General features: G+C 42.6%; 1 protein-coding gene across 1 annotated transcript in view; it reads left to right on the top strand.

The window, feature by feature from the left end:
- The first annotated feature begins 1,721 nt into the window (after positions 1 to 1,721).
- Positions 1,722 to 27,856, top strand: part of gabbr1b (gamma-aminobutyric acid (GABA) B receptor, 1b) — an 87,726-nt gene continuing 61,591 nt past the window's right edge. Inside the window, exons 1-4 of the mRNA XM_034124733.1 lie at positions 1,722 to 2,722; positions 16,582 to 16,716; positions 24,021 to 24,191; positions 25,463 to 25,564. Coding sequence (XP_033980624.1) covers positions 2,474 to 2,722; positions 16,582 to 16,716; positions 24,021 to 24,191; positions 25,463 to 25,564 — 657 coding nt within the window. The 5' untranslated portion in view covers positions 1,722 to 2,473. The remainder of the gene's footprint in view (positions 2,723 to 16,581; positions 16,717 to 24,020; positions 24,192 to 25,462; positions 25,565 to 27,856) is intronic.

Below are 27,856 nucleotides of genomic sequence, written 5' to 3'. Positions count from 1 at the left end.
GGGGTCCACACCCCATGACCCAAAGTAACATCACTGTGCATTGAAAGGTCTGTCTTGGAGCCTGTGTTTGTGTTCATTCGAGCATCACCAAGATCATTTAAAACACTGTTAGCCTTGTAGAGTTAAAACGATTATTTCAAGGTATACACAAACAAAGACACAAGTATCTTATTAAATGTACTTTGCATGCAACTTTTCAAGACCATCATGGGCCAACAAGACTCCACGCTTGCTGCTTGGCAATTAGCTTGTTTTAATAAAAGTTGTTAATAGTGATTTATTACATGCACCACTAAACTAGAATATAACAGTTTTATGCGGTTATTGCATTCTTTCCCTGACTCTGTCTTGCTATGGATGTGGATCTATAGTAGGGATATACAAACCCGATATGTGGGGGCCCCAGAAGATTAGATTAGATGGACCTTTATGGATCCCTGTAAGGAAATTCAGGAGTTAACACAGCAACAGAGTAAGAGTGAAATACAGGACAGTACAGATTAGAGTTCACTCAAGGATAATACAATTAAAATAAAATGTTATAAGTGAACACGAGATATCACAACAAGGTAAAACGTTGATCTTATAATGAATCGGGAAAGCCAGGCTACGTCATTTTGCTGAACAACAGCCACTGTGGCCACAATAGCTAATCATAGTGTCATATTAGCAAGAGTAGAGCACAGTCCAAGGGTCTCTAACCTGCCTCAACAATGTCAGCTTGACAATAGTATTCATCTTAAGTTTAATAAGGTGTGGTCAAAAGCCTCGAAATTGCGATTTGGTTTTACGAGAATAAGTTAGACTGAAAAACCCGAAGAGCAGTGCTTTTGTTTCTTATAATGTTTATTTGTCTGAGGTACAATGGGTTATGTTACCGTTCAAAATGAACAGTTTCACTTATAAGGCAACTGGCTAACTGTAGATAGAGAGCAAGAGGAACCACATTGGTGACCTTCACAGCAGACATTTAGATCTGTCAGAGCAGGAGAAGCAGAAGTGAAACACATGTTGTTACTGATGACTCAGCTCCATCAAAAGGTAAGCCGTGCCAGGGAGCCAGCACCCATTACACCAGCACCCTGGAACTAGCTCACTGATGGAACGCAGTGGTTTGTAATGTTATAGATCACACCTTTTGCTTTCCTGCTATAACAAGATCAAATGTCTGCCGTGAACAAATATCTATCAGGGCCTATGGCTCATTTTTGCTTCGGGCCCCATAGTATGGTAATCCGGCCAAGGTCCCTGTTCAATTGAATTGAAATGAATGCATGAGTTTCAGCGGACAATGATAGCCTCCCATGATGACCCTAATGAGGCTCTCAGCACGGGCACAGCCAATCCAATTGCTGTGTCAGCAGAAGAGTTGTAAATGTGTTGTTATTAAATGTGAACAGATTGATGCAATAACTACAAATGAGGTGCATGTGGACCAGCTGAATCCTGAAGTCCACTAGGGGAAGTTTCTTTGACACGTCATTAACCATTATCCATGTAGCCTGGCGGTGTGAGGGAGCATGGAGAGACAGAGGGGGGGGGGGTATGTTGGGCGGAGGAAAGCTAAATGAGGAGCAGGGCTGTGTTAAAGGATTGCAAATTCAAAGTGGTTTGTGAAACGGAGAGACTGAAGGTCCCTCCCCCTCCTCCTCCTCCTCCTCCTCCTCCCCCCCCCCCCCCCCCCCCCCCCACACCGTGCTGCAGTCAGCCCCTCTCTGAAGCACAGAGCTGAAGCTGAGCACAGCTCCCGTCACATTCTCTCTTCTCCTCCTGAGAGGCTCGCTGCGTTCCAGCGCTGTGGCGGCTTGTCCATCCCAGAATGACCTTGCTGTGAGATTGAGCGCGCTCCCATCACACTGCATTGGATTATTGGAAATGTGTCTCTGTTGTGCGCTGTTCCTATAGAGCATGTGCTGTAATGAGCATTTGGACAGGAGTGCTGTGAGTATGTAGGCGGATTACTGAGGACGCGCAGATACATGACGAGACGATCCGGACAGAACAAAGCTCGGTGCAGATTTGTTCATGAGGAGGAAGAGGGACCATCTTTTATCTGTGCTCAACACCTAGGAGCCCATACCTGTTTAGCAGTTTTAGCAGAAGGAGATAAAGCCCGGTTTGATCTGGACTTTCCGTTTGATATTTAAGTTTGGTTTGCAAACAGCAACTCCAGCCTCCTGTGTCTCCGTTCACACTCAGTTGCATGAGGATCATTTTGGATTTGCATGGTAGAGAAATACAAATCATTTCCCTAAGGCTTCTTTAGTTGGAGAAGAGTTCACAGCAGTTTGATGCATTTGTTTGTCAGCTCTTAAGAAACAGTACAATTCCGCTGATGCCCTTCATGTAATTCATTTTTCTGAATGTGCTTCCATCTGTGAGGATCTAGTCGCTCATGGGAATAGATTCCTCCTGACCCACGCACACTTCCACCACAGTATTAAAGTACGGTACTGGAGAAATAAACAGAGCTATGGCTGGGCTCCTCCGAAGGACCCTTCCCCGCTTCTCTCTGACCCTCACCCTCACTGTCCTCCTCTCCTGCTCCTGCCCGGTTCTAGGCAAGAAGAAGCTCTACATCGGAGCCCTGTTCCCCATGAGCGGAGGCTGGCCGGGGGGACAAGCCTGCCTCCCCGCCGCTCAGATGGCTCTGGACCTGGTGAACAGCAGGACCGACATACTGCCCGACTACGAGCTGGAGCTGATACACTACGACAGCATGGTGAGTGACCAACAGATGAGTGCTCCTGCAGCCACTCTCTGCATCTCTGAATACATTGTAATGTATGTTGATCTGAGTGACAAAAGGTTGGATCGTCACTTTAGAATACACAGTAGCAGGAATTCAACTTAACACAATAGAAAAGGACCTGTAGAATATGCAACATTCATGCAATCATTACTGTGAGCATTTTCTAACCCATGACTGTATCGAGTAAGACCATTAATTGCATAGATAAAGTGTCATTTTGGTTTGGGTAGTACACATTTAGATCATTAAAATAGGATATCCTTTGTTCGAAAATGTAAACTAACTACTTTTATTTGATGGTCAGTTGGTGATGCTTTATGGATCAGTTAAAGCCAATCATACAACAACTTTTGGGTTGCCAGGTTGTGAAGACTCCCTTTTCATTGGTTGAATCATTTAACTCCAACTTGCTGGACTGCTAATGACCTGGACCAACATGATTCATTACATTACATTTTATTTTATTTAACTGACACTTATATCTAAAGGGACTTACACAAAGTCAATGCCGTAGACATGCCTACGGGAGCAAATGGGGTTAGATATCTAGCCCAGGGACCCTTCAACATGTCGTGAGGAGGAGGGATTGAAACGCTGACCCCCTGATTTGCAGATCAGTGTACCAACCCCTCCAGCGAAAAGATACATAAAAGTTAGGTGAAGGACACATTGCACATTATCTACCGATCAGAATATCTCAAGAGTCCACACAGCAGACAATGTGGTATATCTTTTCACTCTACTCCATATTACAGTTTCCATATCATGTAAAGCCATCATAAGGATGATTGGCAACCATCTGTGTGTTTTAAAAGATATCATTGAGTATGGTTGTAGGCCCAGAGAACTGTTCTACATATACAGAGCAGCAAAACAACTACATGTGTGGTCTTGTTTAAAGAGCGCAGCTAAACATCCCGCGCGTGTTCAGACAGCCCGGCGCTCCCTGCCTTCCTGTCTGCTGCACACAAACTCTCAGCCTCATCTGTGTCTCTCGGCTTTCACTCAACCTCCGAACATTATGAAAGCAACACAACAACGTGAATTCAAACGTGATCTGTGCAGAGACATAGACTAATAAACAATGCCATGCAAGAAACACAATTAGAAACTGAAAAAAATTGAAATACAAAATGTTGAATGTTGATCAAGTCAAATGACACTATATCAAACAGTATGGCTCTGCTTTGCTGAATACCTTACTGGATACCAGTGACGTGCGGTGAGGTTCATGGCTGGTGAGGCACTGACTCTTTCAGAGTCAGATTTACAAATATTATAGCCTATTTTGACCTTAATCGAAATATTCTGTTATTTTCAAAAGCTTTTTTAGTCTGATGCTATGATTAATTTTAAACAGACCGTTCAACAAAAGGATACCCAAAATCTAAATATTGGATTGTTCTTTCTAAGTAAGATCCCATTTTCATTACAATTGTGGTCTTACCTTGACTTGAAGATGAAGTCCATGCTATCCTTCTGGACAACAATCTCTATTACTGTTTTGTAAAAGTCCTCCTTATCTTCCTGTAGTTTCAAAAGTCTAGTTTGTTGTTTGCGTCTACCGTCTCTGTGTAGAATAACAGTAGCAACAAGAACCTGTGGGCTCACGTGCGCCCCTTCAGTGCGGCAGAGGTTATGGCTGCCTCTCTTGGTGCTTTTTTCATTGCCGTTGTACGATGAGACCAGCGAGCCTAAATATCATATATACGTGAAATAAGTTATTTAGAGACTATGGATGGCGAGGATAAATGTAATAAAGGGATCTACAAATATTACATTGGTGACCTACAGTGAGATGGGAACAGGCATGCGCTTAGGGCCCGCTTTCCAGCCAGTTTCTGTGGGGTGACGCATTCTGAGGTGAGGCAGAGCTCATCTGTGCCTCACCTCACCCCACGGTAACTGGCTGGAGCGCGCTCACAAAATAAGTGCCCGCGCTAAATTAGTGCCCGCGCTCCAGCAAGTTACTGTAGGCTTACGTGAGGCAGAGCTCGTCCCTGCCTCACTTGTCATCGCTCCCGTAGCGGAGCTCGGCAAATTTGCTGATTTTGACTATAAAATGCGATTGGAATCATACAGAAATCACACTTACACAAGATCAGTGGAGACATTTTATTATTATTATTATTTAGTTTTTCTTTAATTGTTTTTCTGTTACATTGGAGTATGACAGGTGAGGCTCTGCCTCCCCTGCCTCCCCTGACTGCACGTCGCTGCTGGATACTGTTCACTTTCTTGGTCCTTACCTTACTTGGACCGACAACAGAATGTACATCTCACAAGTTGTATTTGAAGAGCCTATATTTTTATTTATTCATTTATTTTAACAGGGACAGTGCACATTAATCAACATTTCTGTAGATGTGCCAGGGTTAGCCAAGAGGCTATTTTTCATCTAGTCACCCGAAAGACACATTTCATATAATCAAGTTTTCGCCCAAAAAATGTTTATCACAAATGTAAACAATAAATCAAAGACCCAGATTACTCAACGCTCAGTCATGCTGTTCAGCCATGTGTCTCAGTTTATAATTTGAGCTGGGTACAGTGGTGGCACATCAACAACACACATATTACATGTTCTGAAATGTGATCCAACTATTGTCAACATATTTTCAAATGACCACATAAAACAATACTTACATATGTAACTACGGATGAATGAATGAATGGTAGATTTCAGAGGCAGTCTGTATGCAGAGGGCATGGAGAATGCAATAGAACTTGTTCAGGGACATGCCTCGGAATCTTTGTTTTTTGTTATAGCTTTTTTTATTTCTATATATAAAGGACTGAACACTACAGACTGGGACCTGTTAACCTGTTAATGAGGCCCTTATTATGCTTTTTGGGGTTTTCCCTTTTCTGTAGTGTGTTATAGGTTTGAATTCATGTAAATGGTGTGCAAAGTTTTAAATCCCTGTGTTCACTCCAGAGGGAGTTTCTCTCCCACACACACCCTGCCTGAAACGCTTCCATTGGACTCCTTTGTTGACTTCCATAATTCCATAATGACATCACTATGTAACACTCACACTTCTATTGGCTAGCGCTCCAACACATTGCACATGGTAGGCTAACCCCTAGTTTCCACCGGGTCCGTCTGCGTCGCATTACGTCTGCGTCGCGTTACGGCTGTGCCGCGGTTTTGGTCCGACCTCCTCGAGCATCATAACCCACGGGGCGCGTTCCAGTAGCGTTTCAGAAGCGGAGCGTCGTGCATGCAGGCTCACAGTTTTTGTTGATTTGGGCATATTTCCTGGACAGGCTACTTTGTACAGACAAAGTTAATAATAACTGTAATATCCCAGTTATAAACGACATGAATCAAAGATGTGTTGCTGTATTTTAGTGGTAAAAAAATGCATTCATCATCATAATTATTCTATATATATAATTTACACAGTGCCTGTAAACCGGAGGAGAACACTGGCATTTCTCCTACTTGAAAGACTACGGAGGAATAGGGTCTGCAAAATGAGTTTGTGTGTGTGTATATATATATATATATTAGGGCTGTCAGTCGATTAAAATATTTAATCGCGATTAATCGCATGATAGTCCATAGTTAATCGCGATTAATCGCAAATTAATCGCACATTTTTTATCTGTTCTAAATGTACCTTAGAGGGATATCTTTCAAGTTTTTAATACTCTTATCAACATATGAGTGGACAAATATGCTTTATATGTTTGTTTATTATCATTTGAACAATGACAAATATTCTCATGAATATTAAACACAACAACCTCTGAACATTACAAATATTCGCCTCAATTCAACCTGGAACCTCTCTCATACAATACTGTGTGTGTGTGTGTGTGTGTGTGTGTGTGTGTGTGTGTGTGTGTGTGTGTGTGTGTGTGTGTGTGTGTGTGTGGAGACACTGTGATGGATCGTTGAGCTATGTGCAGCTCAAGGCATATATGCTCGAATGGGAGCTGCCTGGACGCTGCAATAATGTTGCGCTGACTTTTCGTACAATGTCCCACTGTCTGGCGACCTGCATAAAGTCAAGTGCTCGGCGCAGTTGTCGGCGAAATGTCATTGAAACAGCTCCTTATATCCGTTAGCGCAGCTAGCTAGCACCAGATGCTAACAACAACACGTAGGTGTGCCTCGCTCGCGCGAGTCGCGCCACACATACACACTCCCTCCCGGTCCTCCCGATGGCCAGTCCGGGCCTGCCAGTGAGCGTGGAAGTGTGGTCTGCCACAAGCGGGCGGCAGGAGCGGGGCTGTCAGCATCAGCTTGTCGATGGTATTTTACACTCGATGCGCTCTGAAACTACGGCGGCCGAGGACAAAAAATACATATGCGTTAATCGCGTTAAAATAATTAGTGGCGTTAATTTTTTTTTGCGTTAACGCGTTATTAACGCGTTAACTTGACAGCCCTAATATATATATATGCTATATATGCTCTGAACGTTCCACTTCCTGCCTGCCTGACATTACCTTACGGCTGCGCCGCGCCAAAAATAGGATTCATCCTAATTTTAGAGGAGCCCTGCGCCGAGACGCTTCTGGGACGCTTCTGAGCCGTAACGCGCCGCGTGTGGTGGAATAGCACCCATTGACTAGAGTGGCCGCGATCTTTGCGAACGCCGCGGCGCAGCCGTAACGCGGCCGTAACGCGACGCAGACGGACCCGGTGGAAATTAGGGGTAAGGGGTGGGACATCTCTAAGACTGGGCTCTGGTTTCAGACAGAGGGTGAAAAGAGGTTCTGAAGCACAGGCAGTATGAGAAAAATAAAGAGCTTTTTGAACATTAAAGCATGGAGACATGTCACAGCAGAGACACTACATACTGATATGCACCTGAAGATGAGCAGGATAGGGCCCCTTTAATAGTTATATAAAGGTACTATACATAGTTTCTGTACGTATAACAAAACACATTAAAATGCTAATCATGCTTTAGTTGTAAAGAGAAACAAATTAATAACCAGCATAATACGGATATGTTCATTATAAACATTCCTGTGAAGTGTTTAATTATGAATATGTTCCAGTTGCTGTTTCTGTAAGTTGAATTACAAAAAATGTTTGGTGATTTTTATGAATATTGCATGGTACCAATCCAGCTATTTAGTAAGCGGCCTTCCCCATTTTACAATTTTCGAACTGGTTTTTACAACACGGGGTAACAGCCAGCAATGAGCACCAGACCTGTGTGAGTCACTGGACTGATGGAGAAGCTCTACAGAAGCCTGACTATCATGTCTTTAAAACATGGACAGTCAAAGTAACATGAGACATGAGTCCTTTCAACATACTGCATCACCACAGAGGAGCAGCTGTCACTAGCTGAATGTAACCGAAACATGATGGACATCTATAGAGTGGCTTTAACTGGCATGCATCCTAACATCGGCTCTCAGGCTGTGTTAGACATGATTCAGGGTCAGGGTTGATTACATGTTGTGATGCTCTCAAGAGTTAGAAATAATGACACATCTGCGATTAAGGGATGTTTTTCTCCAACATCGTTCTGTTTGACTGGTCAGTACCCATGTTTGTTACTCCTCACTTGCAATTTGTCAAATAAATACTTTATTAATAGATCTGAACTCCTCACAGATCACAGTTTTAACATTCCTTTTGATGTGTTTAATCTTGAAAGCCCCGGGTTTCTCTCTCTAAACATCTGTGAGAGGGAGATATATCCAAGCTTTCATCTTCAGTATCACTAGCGTTGTACAACATCGCATACTAACCATCCTACATACTTAATCAGTATGTTCTGGATACCATATTAGCATTTAAAACAATATTATGTAACCATTTGACCTCAAAACATTCAATCAAACAGGTTTAGCAGCCTCTACACCAGGGCTCTCCAACACGTCGATCGCGAGCTACCGGTAGCTCGTGGGCAGCTTTTCAGAATCTCGCCGCTCGATTATCGATTATAGCGTAGTAAGGTTGCTTATTGATTTTTCGGCCGCGGCTGGACAATAACGTTTTTTTTATTTTAGAATGTTTTCTGTCACACGAATATCAAATTGGTCAGTGACGCAGAGATCAAGGAACAGACGTGACAGCGGCACAGCGACACCACACACGGAGCAGTCTGCTTTCTCCACCAACACCAGTCCAGAACCAACAGCAGAATGACCCGCTCTGAATCAGGCCCTGTCGCTGCGGCTCAGAGACACACAGGGAGGGATTTGTGTTTTTTGAAAAACACTCGTTATCGTCATGTCAGGTTTTTGGTGGATTTAATCAAGTCTTGGATTGCAGAGTATGAATGTCCTCTTGCTATTTTCAGTTGATAAATACTTGTGTAAAGTTTTGGAGGCAGGAGGATAGCTTCCGCGATCACCGTCTCCTCTCCGTTCCTCCAAACCCACCCCCTCTCCCTGAAAATAATGAGTGACAGGCTGATAGTGACCCGATAGAAACTTTATTATTCACTTAATCACTGATTGAGATATGATGAAGCTAACTTAATCTCATACATTCATGGGATTTATGTAACAGTAAGACAGAGAATGTAAGTGTGCACCCACATGCACTATTTTTGTTTTTATAATGCTGTTGTAAATACTCCTGTTGTCTTCTGTGTTCAGACTTAAAGGGGACCTATCATGCAAAATGCACTTTTGTACGTCTTTTCTACATGAATATGTGTCCCCGGTGTTCCAGGGAACTCACCAAGTGTCAGAAAACACAACCCTCTCTATTTTCCTCCATACCCAAATCTCTAAAAAAGGGGCTGCAACGGATCTGATAAAAACTGATCCAGATTTGAACACTGTCCTGACGTCAGGACGGTGGCGCTACGGCTATTGGGCCAACTCTCCACCTATCAGGGGAATGTGGGGTTGGGCCACGGCCGGCCATTGCCGCTCGAAAGCGCTGGAGACGCTGTAGTACATATGCCAGGCCTGTAAGTGGCGCTGTAGTCTGCCACAAAAGCAGCGAAGAAGACTTCCCGCGCATGGTTGCCATGGTTACCCTTCTGTTTATTCTCCGCTGTGGCTTTTTTTCTCCCTCCCCGAGGCAAGCGTTTGCTCCTGCTGCTGTAATTCAATGCAATCCCTCCCCGTCGAGGCAAGCACTGTAATTCTCTCCGGTTAGTCCACCAGCAGATGACAAACACCCACCTCTCCGCCTCTTCCAAGGAACGAGGGGACCGTGCGGCAGAGTTTCAGTTAGGTTTTCTTTCGCCGGTCAAGATGTCCATTAAAGTTGAAATCTTCCGGACAAAATTAGAAAAGTACCGGTCAAAGGTCTTCTTTGTTATTTATTGAGCTTTAAAACAAATTAATAACGACTCTATAGGCAGGGGTGCACATAACTGGTACGCAGGTACGCATGCGCGGCAAACATCTGAAATGCGTACCGTCACTTATCTCACTAAGCGCATTTGCGTACCGGCGGATTTGAGAAGCATTTCCAGAAGGTGCTTCGATCACTGAGTCAGTCGCCATGCGCACAGACGGGGCTGCTGTTAACGTCGGTGTGTACAACGGAATTGTGCCACAACTTCTGGCGCAAGTTCCACGCGAGTGCTCCACTAGCGCCCACCTCCACCCCTCCCGTCGACGTTCAATACCACACCCCCAGCCACACCCCTCCCGTCGACGTTCAATACCACACCCCCAGCCACAACCCCCCAGCCGACGTTCGCGAAACAGAGGGGCTGAACACATAACCTTGCGTACCAAACATTGTCTCCTGGTACTCATTTGAGTAACTCACTAAGAAAGTTATGTGCACCCCTGTCTATAGGCCTATACTAATATAATAAAACACGGAGGACGGAGATCTATTTTTCTCCCCCTCTTCTGACTTGATCAGAGCGGCTCCCCTCTCCTGCAGGGGGGCGTGGTCAGCTGCAGCTCACAGAATCAGCCCCCTGCAAAAACAGGGCTGGAGAACAGCAAATAGAGCGAAATGAGGCATGGCTAAAATGCATGATCTGTTTGGTATTTTGAAAACAGAAACGTATAAATATACCTTATAGTATGGCCCTACAATATATCATTTAAATATAGCATGATAGGTCCACTTTAAGTAATGTGTGTGATGCCACATTCAAGACATTCAGTGTCTTTTTTTTTAACGGAAGACCGTTGCTAGAAGCTGCAGCTAGACTGCAGAAGTATACGTTTTTTGTTTTTGAGGATGGAACAATTCACACACAGATATAGGGAAGCTAGACCTATACAATTGATTTATTATGGTTTATAATTTAATGTCAAGACGAAGAAGAAGAAGAAAAAAATGGCTGAACAACTGCAGTGTCAATCCTGTGGAGATCTCCAAAATAATGTTCAGCTTAATCTCAGCAAAACTCACAACATTTCTGGAGCCTTGTAGACCCAGAAAACTCTAAGAACATTCACCAAGCAGCACTGAAAATGTCTGCTTTATTTGGCTCTACATACCTTTGTGAAGCAGCTTTTTCTGACATGAATGTCATGAAATCTAAATACAGAACAAGACTGACTGATGAACATTTAAATGACTCTATTAGAGTGAACCTAAGTGGGTACACTCCAGCATACACCTCTATGGTGGACTCCATGCAGTGCCATTCATCTCACTGCCTGTAAAAAAGGGTGAAATGCTTGTAAGGTGGTGATTAAGGACATTTATGTGAATGTTCAGTGATGTACTTACTATGTGGGCCATAATAATATGTGAGACATTTTCGTTTTCTTGGACCTTGATCTGAAGTTAAGATTTTTTATAAGCTTTAGGTATTGCAATTTCACACGTGTACAAAAGTAGCTTAATTCAACTGATGAGGGCTATGTGAATAAATGTAAGCGATGTGATGCAAGTAGCTCTTGGCCACTTTCATTTTTTCAAAGTAGCTCTCAGATGAAGAAAGGTTGGAGACCCCTGCTCTACATCATAACAGGTGAGGGGGAAGTTAAGAAGATAAAAAGAAAAAGGGTATCTGTATTCCTGTACTGTTACATAAAAAGAGACATAATCAGATTACTGGAACATTTCTTTTAAATGTTGGTTTCTTCTTTTCTAAGCACATGTTTTTCTGCTGTCTTTACATAAAAACATCTTATTGATATTTATTTTTTCTTCTCTTTGCATTTGATATTGAGGTTATCCAAAAGTAACGGAAAATAATCAGGGGACATTAGTTACATAGTTTGTTACTTAGATATCTGATTACTGTTAACATGTTAGCAGTAACCCTCCCAACACTGGTCATTGGCTACAGCCTCGCTAAATTGTCGTTTTAATATTGGATGGATAATAAATATGAACTGTTTTCTTTTTGTATCTGATGCAAAGTGACCTTATTTCTGGTCATAAGTAATATAATCATAACAAATGCATGTGTACGTTATAGCTGTCCATATTTGCATATGTCCATATCGTCATTATGTCACTTTAAGTACGATATTACCAGTATTCACACTGAATCATGTGGTACTGCATCACATGACTGTCTTGCTTGAATATACTTCAGTGTGAATATCGTGCTGGTGCAGTCAAGTGACTCACATTTCCAAAAATGTCGTAATAAATTGGAGCAGATTCCTGTCTGATTCTCATATTCAGCCTTTCCTCACACACACAAACACACACACGTGTGCGCTCACTCTGACAGTGATTGGTTCGAGCTGCTCTGCATTGGATCCCCACTTCAAGAGCCTGGAGTTGGCATGACAACAGTAACCAGGGCAACTGCGGTTCAAACAAACAAAGATTTGGCTTGAAGGGAAACGTCGAGATCATGCACCTAGTGTCAGAGCACAAACAGGAGCAGATGGCTGCGTGATTTTGGCTGGTCTGTTCTGAGAGAGCCATATTGAGCGGAGTTAGCCAAATGTAAGAAGTGCTGTCCGGAGCTGTCACTGATCACAGACCTTTACAGACCTTTACAGACAGCACCCGGCCGCTCTGCCACGCCAGCTGCACATCACCTCTGATAGTGCTGCAGAATATAATATAATATATATACAGTATATACCTAATAGAAAATCCTGCAGAGTGGGGATGAACCAGGCTTCCAGAGAACTGTCAGCAGCTAACCAAGTGTGGATACAAGTCAGAATTCCTTGGACGATGCAAATGTTACCCCTTTGTTCTTATTTTGTTCTTACCTGTAGAGCATTATGCAGCTAGGACATATCAGAAGAAATGTCGCTCAGATGGTGCACTGAATTTGACTTTTAACCAATTTACTGTTATTTTGCTGCAAGCCCCCATTGTCAAAAACATATAACTCAATACCCAAAATCAACCAGATTGATCCAGTGGTTAAAATTCTGTAGTTAAATACTGTGTCCTCGGCTGGAAATAGCGGCCATCTTGGAAGATGGTCACCAATTTGGAAATTCAAGTGGCTAATGGATTTTTTTTTAGATGAAATGACTCCAAAGGGATGAACGTGGAAATGTTTCACCAGTCAGTCACTGCACATTTCTCCAGCTTTCCCCTGAGATCAGGCTGGAAGATGTGCAGACTCTTCAGGGCTGGACGTTGACGGCAGGTCCCAGAGGGACGGGGGGGGGGTTAGCTACAGTATCTCATTTGAATGTGTTGGTGATTTCCCCCGGAGTGCAGGGTTAATTAATGAGTCTACCGCACAGCTCGGGATTACAGCGCTGTTATCGAGCGGTTGACTCTGTGGCATTAAGTGGGGGGGGGGGGGGGGGGGGGGGGCTCCTCTAACTGCACACAAATAGATCTCACACCTCAGACAGGATGTAGATGCTTTCAGCAGCTGGTTGCTAGGAAACAGTTTGGGTCCAAGTTTACATGCTGTCAGCTATTGATGTTGGCACACACTGCAGCAACAAATTAAGTGTAGCACGTTTGAAATGTTTGTGCTTTTAACTGAAACAGTTTCTGAACTCCCTCATTACCCCCGACAGAACTGCCTCTAACATTCAGTGGTACATCAGTCAGAGTATTTTCTTCCCATTTTTTTTTTTAAACTTAAAGGATCTTTAGATGGAATGCTTCCATAATTGATTTTAGACTCAAGCCAAACTGTTTCATATGAATGCATGTTACATTCAAATCTTAAGAGGGGCTATTTTGTTTTGCCTTTACAATGACATATTGAATGAAACCCCTGTCATCTCAGTCAGTAATCTGGTAGTAGGTAGGAGTAGTATATGTTGTTAAGAACAATGACAGAATATGGAAATGTACACCTATACTTTAAGACCATCTCCATGGGTAATCAATGACCAATAGCCATCTCTCATAAGTAAACCCACTGGCCTTTGTTCTCAGAAATAATTCACATGATGTCTATCTATGCCAGTTTAGCCATGTCAATTATTTTGTCTAAAAGCATTTATTTTTCAATTTGTCAAAGGTGAAATTCGGAAAATTAAAAAAATTCTGTACCCTTTAGAATATCTATATCTATTTCTCTGTCTATTTCCAAGGACCTGCAGACACTCTTGGTGGTTTAGAATATATTGGACTGTCTGCTGGGGTTTGACACAATGGGAGCAATAGACTGAGAAATGTGTTGAAATATATATTTGAAGGTGTACTGTACGTATGCCAGGTAAGTTTACTGTTCAGTTTAAGACATGGATGAAATGAATGTGGAGGGAACTGAACACAGGATGGGAAACGATATAACACACAGCTAAAAACAGAAGGTTTTGTGAAAGGCAATGTTCCTCAGTGCACATGACACATAACATAACAGAGAGCTGAGGCATAGCCAGCAGCGAGGGGGGGGGGGGGGGGGGGGTCAGGCAATGTGAGGCACGTTCCAAGGTCACCCCCATCTCAGGAGACAACATATCTCTGTGTGGAGCTAAAGGAAAACATTTACCCACAAGTCAACCCCATTATCTGTATCTTTCCATTTACAGCCCATAGTCAATGGAAATCAATAGGCTATTTAAATGATAATGGTGGAGGTGTGGTAGCCATTTTTCATTTAACGCTCATGTTTGGATAACTTTGGGGAATTGATTAGGGTCTTTCGTCATCAGGTCATTGACATTTATCATCGTGTCATATTCCTGCACAAGAATAAGAAACAATGATTATGCAAATCCATGATTGATCAGTTATGTGAGAACAGGGTTCTAATTGCTCAACCCCATGTTTTGAACATCATGACACATATGAATGATGACTTACATATGATAGAAATGTCTAATATTGATTCAAACAGCTTTTGTGAAATGACACAGGGCTTGATAGCAATGGTTGTGCTTGACAACCATTTTGAGAAATGGGCGACCAGTTCTTGGATTCGGCAAGGGGCAAACTTAACTCATTAATAACAGGGACAGATACATTTTAAATACTGCAAATACTTGTTGCTCTTGAACACAGCTGGTTTCCTATCAAAAAGCACAAAGAGAAGGTACAGTCACGGAGTGCCTTTTAAATGAACTGCAGTTTTAATCATAATTACATTGACAGCAAAGTAAAACAAGTCATTTCACAGGGGAGCAAGAAGAAGTGCTGCAAATAAAACATCTTCCAGTAAGCCAATAAGAAAAGCCCTTTGACACAAATGTGTTTAAATGAATGAAATGAATGAATGAAATGTTATATATACTATATATAGCCCAATATCTAAAATGATACATTTGTCGCTGGTGCCTTTACAGAGCGTTCAGAGACTCATTATCAGTCAGTCAGTTTACAAGCAGAAATCCTAAGAAACCGCGTAATTAATGTGGAAAAATGGAAGAATCCTTGTGCAGAGCGAGAGAGGAGTCTCTCTCCCAGATGCATAGACATGCAATAGATGTGGTGTTTATAGATTAAAAAGATAATATATTTACAACATATATAGACTATATATAAAAAGAAAAGAAGTTGGATTCAAGTGGACATTCTTCCAGGTGCGGCCGGAAGAGCATCCTAACTGGGGCCTGTTTCAAAGCAAGCCTGAGCCAGCCCTAACTCTAAGCTTTATCAAATAATAGGGATGCTCCGATCGCCAATTTTGGGGCCGATCGCCGATCGCCGGAATCAGTATCGGCCGATACCGATATCCGATCGAGTGGGCGGGGCCTATGGGGATCTTCCATTTCAAGTGATGTTTAAAACTCAGTTAATGGGGCTCATTCACTGGCGCTTCCACAAACAACAACCAACATAATTATTACATTCAAAAGAAGACATTATTCAAGTTTACATTCACTTTGGATAATAACACGGGAGAAAGGAGCGGATAAGCGCTCTCTTTTCCTCTCTCCCTCTCTCTCTCTCTCCTGACAGCCCGTCAGTATCTCCTGCAGCTCACTGATCCAGTAATGTGTGAGGCCGACAGTGAAGAATAAATATATTTATAACTAGTTTAGCTTGTTCCAGAGGTAGATAAAATAGCTAAGTGTGTTAGGTCTAACTCTTAATGTGTGTTCTGCTCCGTTCACCGGTCCGTCACAGCGGGTGGAGCTGCAGGATTTCTGCTTCACACACACGTTGCATACCGCTATTTTATTGTCATTTTCGGACACCTTCAAATACTGCCAGACCGGTGAAGCCATTTTGGCGAGCTTGTTTTGCCGCGCACAGAGAAAAGTCATGTATTTTACGTCATGCGATCAGCTATCGCGATCGGCATGTTTAGAGAGCACCGATCGATCGGCAGAGAGTGAGTATCGGCCGATATCGATCGGCGGCCGATCGATCGGAGCATCCCTATCAAATAAGAAAGTCTTTAGAACTCAATGTCAATCCATGAGGTACAGTAGAGCTGCAAGTCAGTCTGATTACCATGCTTATCCAAATGAAATGTATTAGATGAACATCCATACATTATTAGACTCTATAAGGCTATTTGTTTGGTATGTTGGGTGTATTGTGTTTCTTATACTGATGTCCTGTGTTCTGTGTGTCTCCACAGTGTGATCCAGGTGAGGCCACCAAGCTGCTCTATGACCTTCTCTACACGGAGCCCATTAAAATCGTGCTGATGCCAGGCTGCAGCTCTGTGTCCACGCTGGTGGCTGAAGCTGCCCGCATGTGGAACCTCATAGTGGTAAGATCTTTCCCCTCTCTGTTATTTCATCTCCAAAACATTAATCCATTCTTCTATTGTCATCTATCTGCGTTCGGGAAAACCGCAAGCTAATCATGGTTTTTCAGACCTCCCTCCGGCCAGCAAACATTTTCTTGCCAAGATGAGATAAATAATCTCTCCAACATTTCCTGGGTCTACCCCTGGGACAGCTGATATGGTGTCTCAAACTCCCTCTGGATATCTGAGCTAGTCACCCTTCTGTCTTCATTGTAAAGCTCTGCCCCCTGTATCGCCGTGAGCAAAGAGCAAATCTCTTATGCAGAAGGGAGCTTAAGGTAGGATCACTTGCAAAGGACAACTGAAATGGAAACATTTTAGACTTTGCACCGAGTATACGGCAAGAAGAGAATCTGCAAAGTTCCTCCTGGATCAAGGATTGTAAAATCCTTTGAAACCACCAACACGGTCAGCCACTCGACAGCCACTATCCTCTTCCTCCAAGGGACTTTGAGAGGGCATGTCCTCCAACAATGTCCAGAGCCTCCCTCATCTCAGGATGGATCCATAGTTCATTGAGCATTTTGATTACCTACCTAAGTGGATGTCAGCTATATGAAGTCTTTCACAAATTCTCTAAACTTGTCTCCTTTCACCCGGGATGTCCGAGGGCCGTCTCTATGTGACTGTGAGTAGTTTGAAGCAGGTTTCTGAGGATTGTTTGTGCTTATGCATTAGCAGCTCAGAATACCCAGCCTTTCGGAGTCTCTGGGAGAAGAAAGAGCAACAATGGAGCCATGAAGGAGAGTCCTGAAGGGTTGGGGTTTGGGAGGAACAGCATGACTGATCTGAACCTGAGTGGGGATTGGACCTCTGTGCTAGTCATAGATTGGTTATAGCAAATACCATTATCAATCATGGGGCGGTTCATACGTCTAGAACAAAGGCCAAAAACTAGGCCAAAGATTGATGATCAACGTCTGTGTCGTATCATCAGGTCGGTTGCTGAATGTCTTGGACACTCAGGTTGAGAGAGGAGCAGAGCTGTATATATTTCACTTGCCGCAAAATAACACAATAATGAATAAAAAGTTGTCTGGCCCTGTGGTGCATTCAATCCCCGTATCAGCGTGGGTTTTCTTCCTCCGCCGGACAAACTACCGAAGTCAAGAGGGCAAGAGGGTAAGAGAAAGTGGTGTGAGAATGTTTTATTCAGTATATCATAACCGCAGCTTGTATATCTACAGTCGTCCTTCCATTTAGCGTTTTTGGATAATGAATACTGTTGCCTGTTGTTACCGAGAGCTGATTGCTCTCACACAGATATAGAAACTCCTTTTTTTCTGGACCTGAGTTGTAATCTTTGTGATGTGTTCAGGCACGACTTTTTGGCAAAGACGCAGGAGTGAAAGGCAACAAAAGAGTCCACTCTGTCAAAACTAGTTCCTGGATGGTGTGAAGGCTTTAAGCTCTGGATTGACAGGTGACTGGTCCAGGGTGTGCCCCGCCTCTGATGTAATAGCTCAAGATAAAAAGCTATATATAATGGATAAATGGGATCATCATGTTGCTACTGCTGGGTAGGTCTTTATAGGGAAAGAAATATCTGGTACAAAGAGAGGGATGTATTTCCATTCCTTCACAGAGAGACAAACAACAGAAGAAGAATTTGGCAGTTAGCCTGACCAGTCAGAGTCACCATAGGCTCGTCTCAATACTCCTCCGGGACTTGACCCGGAAATCGATCAAGACACGCCATTTTGAAGAACGTCCCAATGGCTGAAATGCACACGGAGGAGTCGAGAAGGGGTGAGGGAGGAGGGAGGAGACGAAAGGGAGGATACACAAGACTAGACTACGCGGAAGTGTTTTCACTACTCGCGTATAAAAGCCCCGCCCCCACCTTCACAGCTGGTCGATTTCAAGAGAGGAAAACTGAGAACTGGAAGAATGAGTGGAAAAGCGTCACATAAATGTCTAAGTGCTCACAGCTCCGTGGGAATTATTATGTGCAATTCATTTCTTAAGGTTATACTAACAATTGAAGTCATGTTTAATGATCTTGAACATCACTAAAACATAGCTATTAAGAAAGCTTCATAACTGGCTAGATCTTGATAAATAACAATTATTTTATAGTTTTGTGTTAAAATATTCAGTAGTTAAATGATTTAAAATGCACAGTCCTGAATGTGGGTTTGTGGTGAATGTGGGGATCTACAGGACACACATGTTCAGAGTAAAGGCTTTCACATTATTATAATTGTATTTTTATTTAAATGTAGGCTACATTTGACACCAAAACGGAACACAAAAGCAGGACCAACCATCATACATTGAATTCCTTGACTAACAAGAGAAAGATTCATCATTTAAATACATATTTAACAACAAATGGGCCGGTTCTAAGGGGTTATTCAGTTAAGCCCGATGAGAGGGGATACAGCTGTGCACATGTCATCATTAACAGACGTTGTTTAAGAGTGACGTTTGAGTGAACGAGGACGTCCCAATTAATACCTGAGGACTCCTCTGTCCTCGCGTCACCTCCTCGTGTCTCTCGCTCGCATCTTACGGAGGCGGAGCTAAGACGCAAGGAAGGGACGCGAGTGAGGGAAAGGAGGAGGTGAAATATTCAATTGAGACGAGCCTCATGACTCAGCAAAGAAGAGCTCCATGTTGAGAAACCCTGGATCACAGAAAGTAAAAGGTTGCCCACAGTGTTACGTGGATAAGTGATCTGTGGGTACTGCTGTGTGAAGACGGCACAGAGAGCACTAAGGTGGAAACAAAATACATGAATCACTCTCCAGGAAGAAACTCTTTAATTCCAAAGATATAGAATCAAAGTTGTACACTTGAGGAAAGTGAACTGAATCAGAATCAGAATACCTTTATTCGTCCCACGGAGGGTACATTTACGATTGTTACAGCAACGAGCCAAAGACAACTTAATATCTCTGAAGAAGCATAACAAATATTAAAGATAAAACACTTGAAATTACACAATTTACAAGATACACTTCCAGTACCAATAACCGTTTAGTAATATAGCAGCCAGGGGGAAGTATAAAAGGTGGTAGAATGAATTGCACAGCTATTTAAAGTATATATATATACTGAGGGATACTGAGGGATATCACAGTCCGATCAGGGAAACAAACATAGAATACCTTGTAATAGTTGTGATACTGATTATATGTTATTAATGCATGAATAAAGGTTTAACTTCAATATCAACCAATCAATCAATCAATCCAACTTCATTTAAAGACCACGTTTCATACACAAAGAAGGTGAAAGAAATTGCTTCACAAAAAAAATACAATACCAACCAAACTCAATGAACACCAAGACCAAAAAAGCAAGACTCAATAAATTAAAGTGGTCCTATCATGCTATATTTGAATAATATATTGTAGGGCCATACCTATATAAAACATGTCTGTGAAGTTTTTTTTTCAAAATACCAAACAGATCATGCATTTTAGCCATGCCTCATTTCGCTCTATTTGCTGTATTCCAGCCCTGTTTTTGCAGGGGCTGATTCTGTGGCAAATGAGCTGCAGCTGACCACGCCCCCCGGCAAAGGAGGGGGGCGAGGCACGAGCGTCATGTTACCATGCTGTTACCATGTTGTTACCATGCTGTTACCATGCCACGGCAACCTCTCATTCCCCTGATAGGTGGAGAGTTGGCCATATAGGCGGAGCTCCTTGTTTCTGACGTCAGAGATATTTCAAATCTGTATCAGTCTGTATCAGATCCGTTGCAGCCCCGTTTTTAGAGATTTGGGTATGGAGGAAAATAGAGAGGGTTGTGTTTTCTGACACTTGGTGAGTTCCCTGACACACCGGGGACACATATTCATGTATAAAAGACGTACAAAAGTGCATTTTGCATGATAGGTCCCCTTTAAAATAAAGGCAAGTAGAAATGTTAAGATAAAATAGTGCAACATGTTAACATTCAGTGTTCCTCATCTACAGCCCTTCGGTTTGATTGGAATTGTATTGCAATAATATGAAAAAAGTTAGATAATACCAGTAGAACTTGTCACTGTGTTTTATTGATCATTGACTGTGAACAAAGTTATTTCAAAAGAACACATGTTTTTACATGCTTAATGTCGTTTGTTGGTATATTTTTTACAGACACACTTAGTGGGGACAGCATTAGTCAGGAAACTGTGACCATGGCATATGGCAAACTAAGGGCCATGTCAGTGCTAAAAGCTAAAAGCTGCTGAGGAAGCTGAACAACTTCCTAACAGCTGTATTTTTCATGAAGATGCAGAAAAGCACTCATCACTCCAAGCTTTTCATTTTGAAGAGTTAAAATCACAATTTTGGTGATAAACGATGTCACAATGATCTCCAATGTGATGTTCAAAATGATAATGAGCAGATTTTTATAAATTAACACTCCACACAAGAATGAATCCTAACCGTGCCTACTGAAATAACTTTTCACTGTAAGTACAGTACTAATGTCATTCTGCTCTTTGGGCAACGTAGTGAAGTGCACTCACACTAAAAAAGGTTCCAGTCATATTCCTTCATTTTTCATACACTGCTATTTTTATGTTCCAAAGAGCTCTTCATCTATATCTACAGTAAGACTGTGACCCACATTTTCTCGTCATTGTCATAATGTACTACCTACAAATGCAGAAACTTGGCAGGAAAACTGTTAATAATACAGCACATTTGAGTCAGTGTGATTCAGATTTAAAATACCTTTCATGGAGGGCTCGGAAACCATGAAGAATGACTTGAGGCGACACAATGTGGAAGGCTTCTCAATTCTCTAATTTCCCCTCCTCGACTCCCCTCCTCGACTCCTATCCTCGTGTCTTAGTCCCGCCCACAGGAGATGCGAGCGGAGGAGTCAAGGAGGGGAACCGAGGAGAGAGGAGGGGAAGCAGCAGGCGGTTAGAGAAATGAGAACTCCTCTCCTCTGAGCGGTCATTTTAAAGAGACGTCCATTAATGATGACAGGAGGCACAGCAGCCCTCTGTCTGATGGACAGATGTGTTCATAACGACTTATATATTTACTTTGAATTCATTCACAGTGCGGTATAATGAGACAATAACAGGCTACAGATGCGGACATATACACACATATATATTTATATATACAATTTCAGAATCAAACAAGTATGAGAGAGCACTCTCATAATAACGTAACACAATCAGAGACTGGATATACCCCCCCCCCCTCTCTCTGGTCGCTGAAATGTGGAATTGAAATTACAGGCCAAAAGTTGTATTTACACGTATTAAAAGTAAGCATAGGACACCAAACCAACTGAGACCCGTCTGTCCGCTGCATCTACACACTGTACAACACACACACCTACACACTGTACCACACACACACCTACACACTGACTGTACCACACACACACCTACACACTGTACCACACACACACCTACACACTGACTGTACCACACACACACCTACACACTGTACCACACACACACCTACACACTGTACCACACACACACCTACACACTGTACAACACGCACCTACACACTGTACACACTGTACAACACGCACCTACACACTGTACCACACACACCTACACACTGTACAACACACACCTACACACTGTACAACACACACCTACACACTGACTGTACCACACACACACCTACACACTGTACAACACACACCTACACACTGTACCACACACACACCTACACACTGTACAACACACACCTACACACTGTACCACACACACACCTACACACTGTACCACACACACACCTACACACTGTACAACACGCACCTACACACTGTACACACTGTACAACACGCACCTACACACTGTACAACACACACCTACACACTGTACAACACACACCTACACACTGACTGTACCACACACACACCTACACACTGTACAACACACACCTACACACTGTACAACACGCACCTACAGCTCCTAAAGGATACAGCCGTTGTGTATTTTATTATGTGAAGCACTAAATGGTTTTAGAAAAATATCGACTCTTTGTTTGTAGATATCTACTAAACTAAAGCAAATAAAGAGAGTAGGCCTGTTATACTGAGTGATATATATTATACACACTGCTCTGCTTTCTGCACGGACCTCACAGCTGTTCTCTCTGTAAACATCGCGTCGCGATGAAAGCAGTTACTAAAATAATATCCAGGGGATGCATGCAGAGCTGTGATTGGCTGAGATCAGTCCGGCCGTGCGTCACGACTCTTTGAAACATCTCTGTTCCCGGAAATACATCCGCGAGGAGCCGTGGAGGACCCATCAGTGTATCCTAGATTATAGCTCCTCCAGAGAGCCTCCTCGATGCTCGATGCTCGATGTGCATTTAGAGAAATGAGATGTCCTTCAACATGGCGCGCTGAAATCCATTTCCGGGTCACTACCGGAGCACCGAGGAGTCGGGGAGGAGAAATCAGAGAATTGAGAAGCCTTCAATGTGCTAAAGCAAGAAACCATTTTTGATTTGAAACTAACACCAACCAAGTCATCTACGTACATGTGGTTATATATGAACATGGGTGTGGGTGGGCATATTTGTGTGAATTATTTGTCTTTTTAATCATCCCACTGTATTTGTTGTGTTTTTTTTCCAGCCCTTTAGGAAGCATCAATTGAAGCAACGGGTCATTCCTGGAAGAAATTACATGTAGAAGACGTTATTATCCAAAGTGACTTAGAATAAGTGCAATAAACAATAAAGATACCAACTCTAAAAAATAACAAGAAAAATGCACATTCACTTCAAATAAGCCAAATCATTGTGAGTGCTGGTGCATTATCAATGGGCTAAACCAAGGTACACGTGAAACAGGTTGGGTTTTTATGAGGACATGAGGACTAATATGAGGACTGTTATCATTTTAACTTAACTTTAAATATGTTGGTGTTCTCGATTGATGATTTTCTTTCTTTATTTTTTGTTGTGTTTTTTTGTTTCTATTATATTTATAGTTAATGTTAAAACATGAGTTTGTATTCTGACCAAAAAAAGAAATCTCTCATTAGAGAATAGGGGCGGACCGAGAAATGATCTGTATTTAAAACCAACATTCTATATTAGGCTCCAAAGCTCTGTGTGGGTTTGATATGTACCATTCGATTGATCTACATTTTAAGGGATATTAAGATTGATTGATAAGACTTGCACTCTGCCTTTTATAACACCTTGCTAGCTATCCTTTACTAATATTAGCTGGGACATGCTTTATTCCCAATGTCCTTATTTTGCAGCAGTAACAGTGATCAGGATGGCCCTGGCTATAACCTGGTGCTTTGTGTCTCCCTCTCTCAGTTGTCGTACGGCTCCAGCTCTCCGGCTCTGTCTAACCGACAGCGTTTCCCCACCTTCTTCCGCACCCACCCGTCTGCCACGCTGCACAACCCCACCCGGGTGCAGCTCTTCCAGAAGTGGAAATGGACCAAGATCGCCACCATTCAGCAAACCACAGAAGTCTTTACATCAGTGAGTCACTCAGCTCTTAGCTCAGCGTCATTAAAATGTGCTTTCACAGATTTAGTTTTCGGACACGGATTTCCAAAATGTCTTCCTGGTTAATTTATTTTAGGGTTACTTTAAAAATGTAATCTGTTAGAATTACTAGTACCTGTACAAATAAGTAACCTTATCTGAGTATCAAAATATAAAAGTAATGTAACTTGATTACTTTCAGTTACTTAAATATCTAAACTAAGCAACTAAATATCAATAAGATGTTTTTAACTTAAGTGTACTATGTAGGAAAACAGAACAATGAGACCTTTGAAAAGAAAAACCAAGATATTCAGGATCAGAAAATATTTTATTTTTATGAAAAGCTGCCTTTCATGAAGCATATTCAGCAGCCTATACACCAACACTGAAACACATGTGCACATACTACAGTTTAAAAACACTGGAATAATCTGAGCTGACAGAAAATGCTCCGTTTTAGTTTAATACACTCTCTCCTCCCATTCCTGTCTAAAACACTTGAACGCGTCTTTAAGCTCACACACACTATGTTATGAACATACAGGTTCACCTGCTGAATTAAAAACAGAACAAATGAACAAAGAAAGTGAAAACCATAAAGCAGATTCAGGCAGTAGACGTATAGATTCACACATAAAGTATTATCCTACAGAACAGAACAGTTTAGAAGAGATAACATCTGATCCTTTACAACAAACACTAGATGCTCTTTTTAGGTTTTAATAACACTGTAATCCTGTCAGGAATCTTCATTTTCCAGAAATCTAGCACTTACTGTATCTGATAACCTTTTTTTATGTATTTGTAATGGAATACACCATTTGTTTGTATCCTGATTATGTAATCCCATTACTTGTAATCCGTTATTCCCCAAGCCTGAGTATTTTAAACTAAATACATACTCAGCCTTTAAACATTTAAACGAGTTAACTTGTGTGTCAAAATATCATTTTGCTGCTTTGTTCACATTTCCTTCCAAAAGTATTCATTTACTTTTCTCATTTCCTATTCCTCCCACCCCCTTATCTTCCCCATCGTCTATTACATCTTCCCTCCCTTTTGATTGGTTTCTCTCTGTCTGTTGTCACCTGCTTACTAATCTGTCTGAACCACCAGCTCACCTCTTCTCTTGCTACTGCACTATTACTGTTCTTCTAATATTATAGTACAATTTCTTTTACCGACTCCATTACTTCTCCTACACTTATTTTGCTTCCTGTGTCTTGTGCATAATTATGTGTGTGTGTGCGTGTGTGTGACAGACTCTGGACGACCTGGAGGAGAGGGTGAAGGAGGCCGGGATAGAAATCAGCGTTCGTCAGAGCTTCCTCTCCGATCCTGCTGTGGCTGTCAAAAACCTCAAGGTGCCAGAATCCGCCCCCCCCCCCCCCCCCCCCCCCCCCCACCTATTCTCATTACTCATACACTGTAGCAGGCAGCTGAACACCAATCAGCCGGGCCTGCTCTGCTCCAATCAGCACAGAGAGCTGCTGGATGCTTAGCAACAACAGCCCAGAACTTCCAGAAGCAGTGTGGAGCCCAGAGTGTGGAGTCACACAGGAAGAGGCTCCAGCTGTGAGCACATCTGTGGTCCAGGCTGGAGACAATACTGAAGGCCCTCAGAAACATCTCCACTGTTATCACTAACATATCTCTATGAAGAAATGAGAAGCTGAGTTGTTACAGAGCTGTCAATGTTCACACCATCATTATTCTGAGCATCAGCGTGCATGTTGGTCAGGGGGATGCTCCTCCTGACACCTTGTGGAAATGTCTTTGAGCAAGACCATAAAAGAGGCCCTGCTTTCTTCTTGGGTTTTCCCTCTCCTGTAGTGTGTTGTGTTTTTGTGCATGTCAAATCCCTGTGTTCCCTCCATAGGACTCCTTTGTTTACTTCCGTAACGTAATGATATCACTATGTAAAACCTGTGTTTCGATTGGCTAGTGCTCCAACACAAATGTCCATGATAGGCTAAGGGGCGGGATATCTCTAAGCGGTGGACCAATCACAACAAAGCTGGCCAGCTAACCAATCAGATACAAAATACAAATCAGGTGCACCTGTAGAAGTTGCAGAGTATCCTGGAGTCCATGCTGAAATTGCTGACGTAGGCATGTTTACGATAAAAAAATGTAATGTTGGCTAACAAGTTGACCTTTTATTAATAACCTTAAAACAGCAGTTGACACATTTCAGCCAAACCAGTTGAAGACTTGAAGTGAAGTTTGTTTTATGACTGCTGTTTCCAAGGTTCAGAATGAATCCTCAAGTTATTATTTAATAGTTTTCTTGGAAAACCTGCCTCTGCCTGTGTTAACTGGATGGAGGATTACCTACGATCCAGTGACGTGCGGTGAGGTTCATGGCTGGCTCTTTCAGATGCCCCTTTCACACCGGCGCTTTTCCAGCTCCGGCTCGGAGCTGGAGCTGGAAAAGCGCAGTTTTTTCCTGTTCACACCGCAGCGGCGCCGCGTCATAGCTCCGGAATGCGGTTCACTTCCAGCTCCAAAAAATTGTCGGTCTAGAGGCAAGAGCTTCGGAGCTATGACGCGGCGTCGCTTACGTCTCTCTTACGTCGAGGCGTGCAGGAAACTAAACCCACCTCCCCTGAACATGGGTCGACTGAAGAGTCTCGTCATGCCTGCCTACAAGCAGTAGCGCTGAGCAAAGTGACTAGAAGGCAACCACACACTTATAAAAAAAAAAACACACTTTATAAAGTCAGGCAACACTAACCAGGCTTCGTGTGATTCTGTTTATTTGTACCTTACTTTGACCATCCGTTCGCTGTTATTGATCATTGTGGAGAGCAGGCAGACGTTTTGTTTGTTATTATAGCAGCTATCGGATGGAATCAATACATGGGCTGCACAGGTTGTCATGTCCGACTATCACAAGTAGAATCATAATGAAAAATACGCCGGTAAAATGTGCCTGTAGAAAACGGCTTAGCAAGTAGTCAGTTTAGCTTCGGTTGCTATGCTAACATCACCCATGTTATACCAGAGAAACTTTCATAACAGCGTTGTGATGCCAAACAGCGTCAATTCAGACTGACACACATTCACTTAAGGGGAACTGGGGATATGTATCAGCTGCTTGTGTGACAGTCAGACAGTGAATACTTTAGAGCCGTGTGAGCTAACAGGAGAATAAACTCCCGTGGAAGAGCAGCCAGCACAGCAGCAGTCGGCAAATGCCGCTGAAACACATTAATAAACAATGAACCACGGCACTCTGGAGAAAAGTATAAGGTTGGAGAAGTCGTTATTTAATTTAATCTGGCTTCGTATGATTAAAAGCAACACGATCATCGACCCGACGCAGTCCCCCCCCGTTGTTGTTGTGAGCTCCGTTGGGGAGAAAATCAGCGATGTAAACGGTGACGTCATGACGCAGCAGCGGCAACTGGGCGGTGTGAACAGAGCGGGAGCTGAAAAGGGAAACCGGAGCTGAACCAGAAAAGCTCTAGCTAGGAGCTAGAAAGGGAAAAGCGCTGGTGTGAAAGCCGCAAGAGTCAGATTTACAAATATTATCTTTTGACCTTAATCGAAATATTCTGTTATTTTCAAAAGCTTTTTTAGTCTGATGCTATGATTAATTTTAAACAGACCGTTCAACAAAAGGATACCCAAAATCTAAATATTGGATTGTT

Source organism: Trematomus bernacchii, unplaced genomic scaffold (genome assembly GCF_902827165.1).
Source record: "Trematomus bernacchii unplaced genomic scaffold, fTreBer1.1, whole genome shotgun sequence".
Classification (NCBI taxonomy): Eukaryota; Metazoa; Chordata; class Actinopteri; order Perciformes; family Nototheniidae; genus Trematomus; species Trematomus bernacchii.
This window is presented reverse-complemented; position numbering and strand designations above follow the sequence as displayed.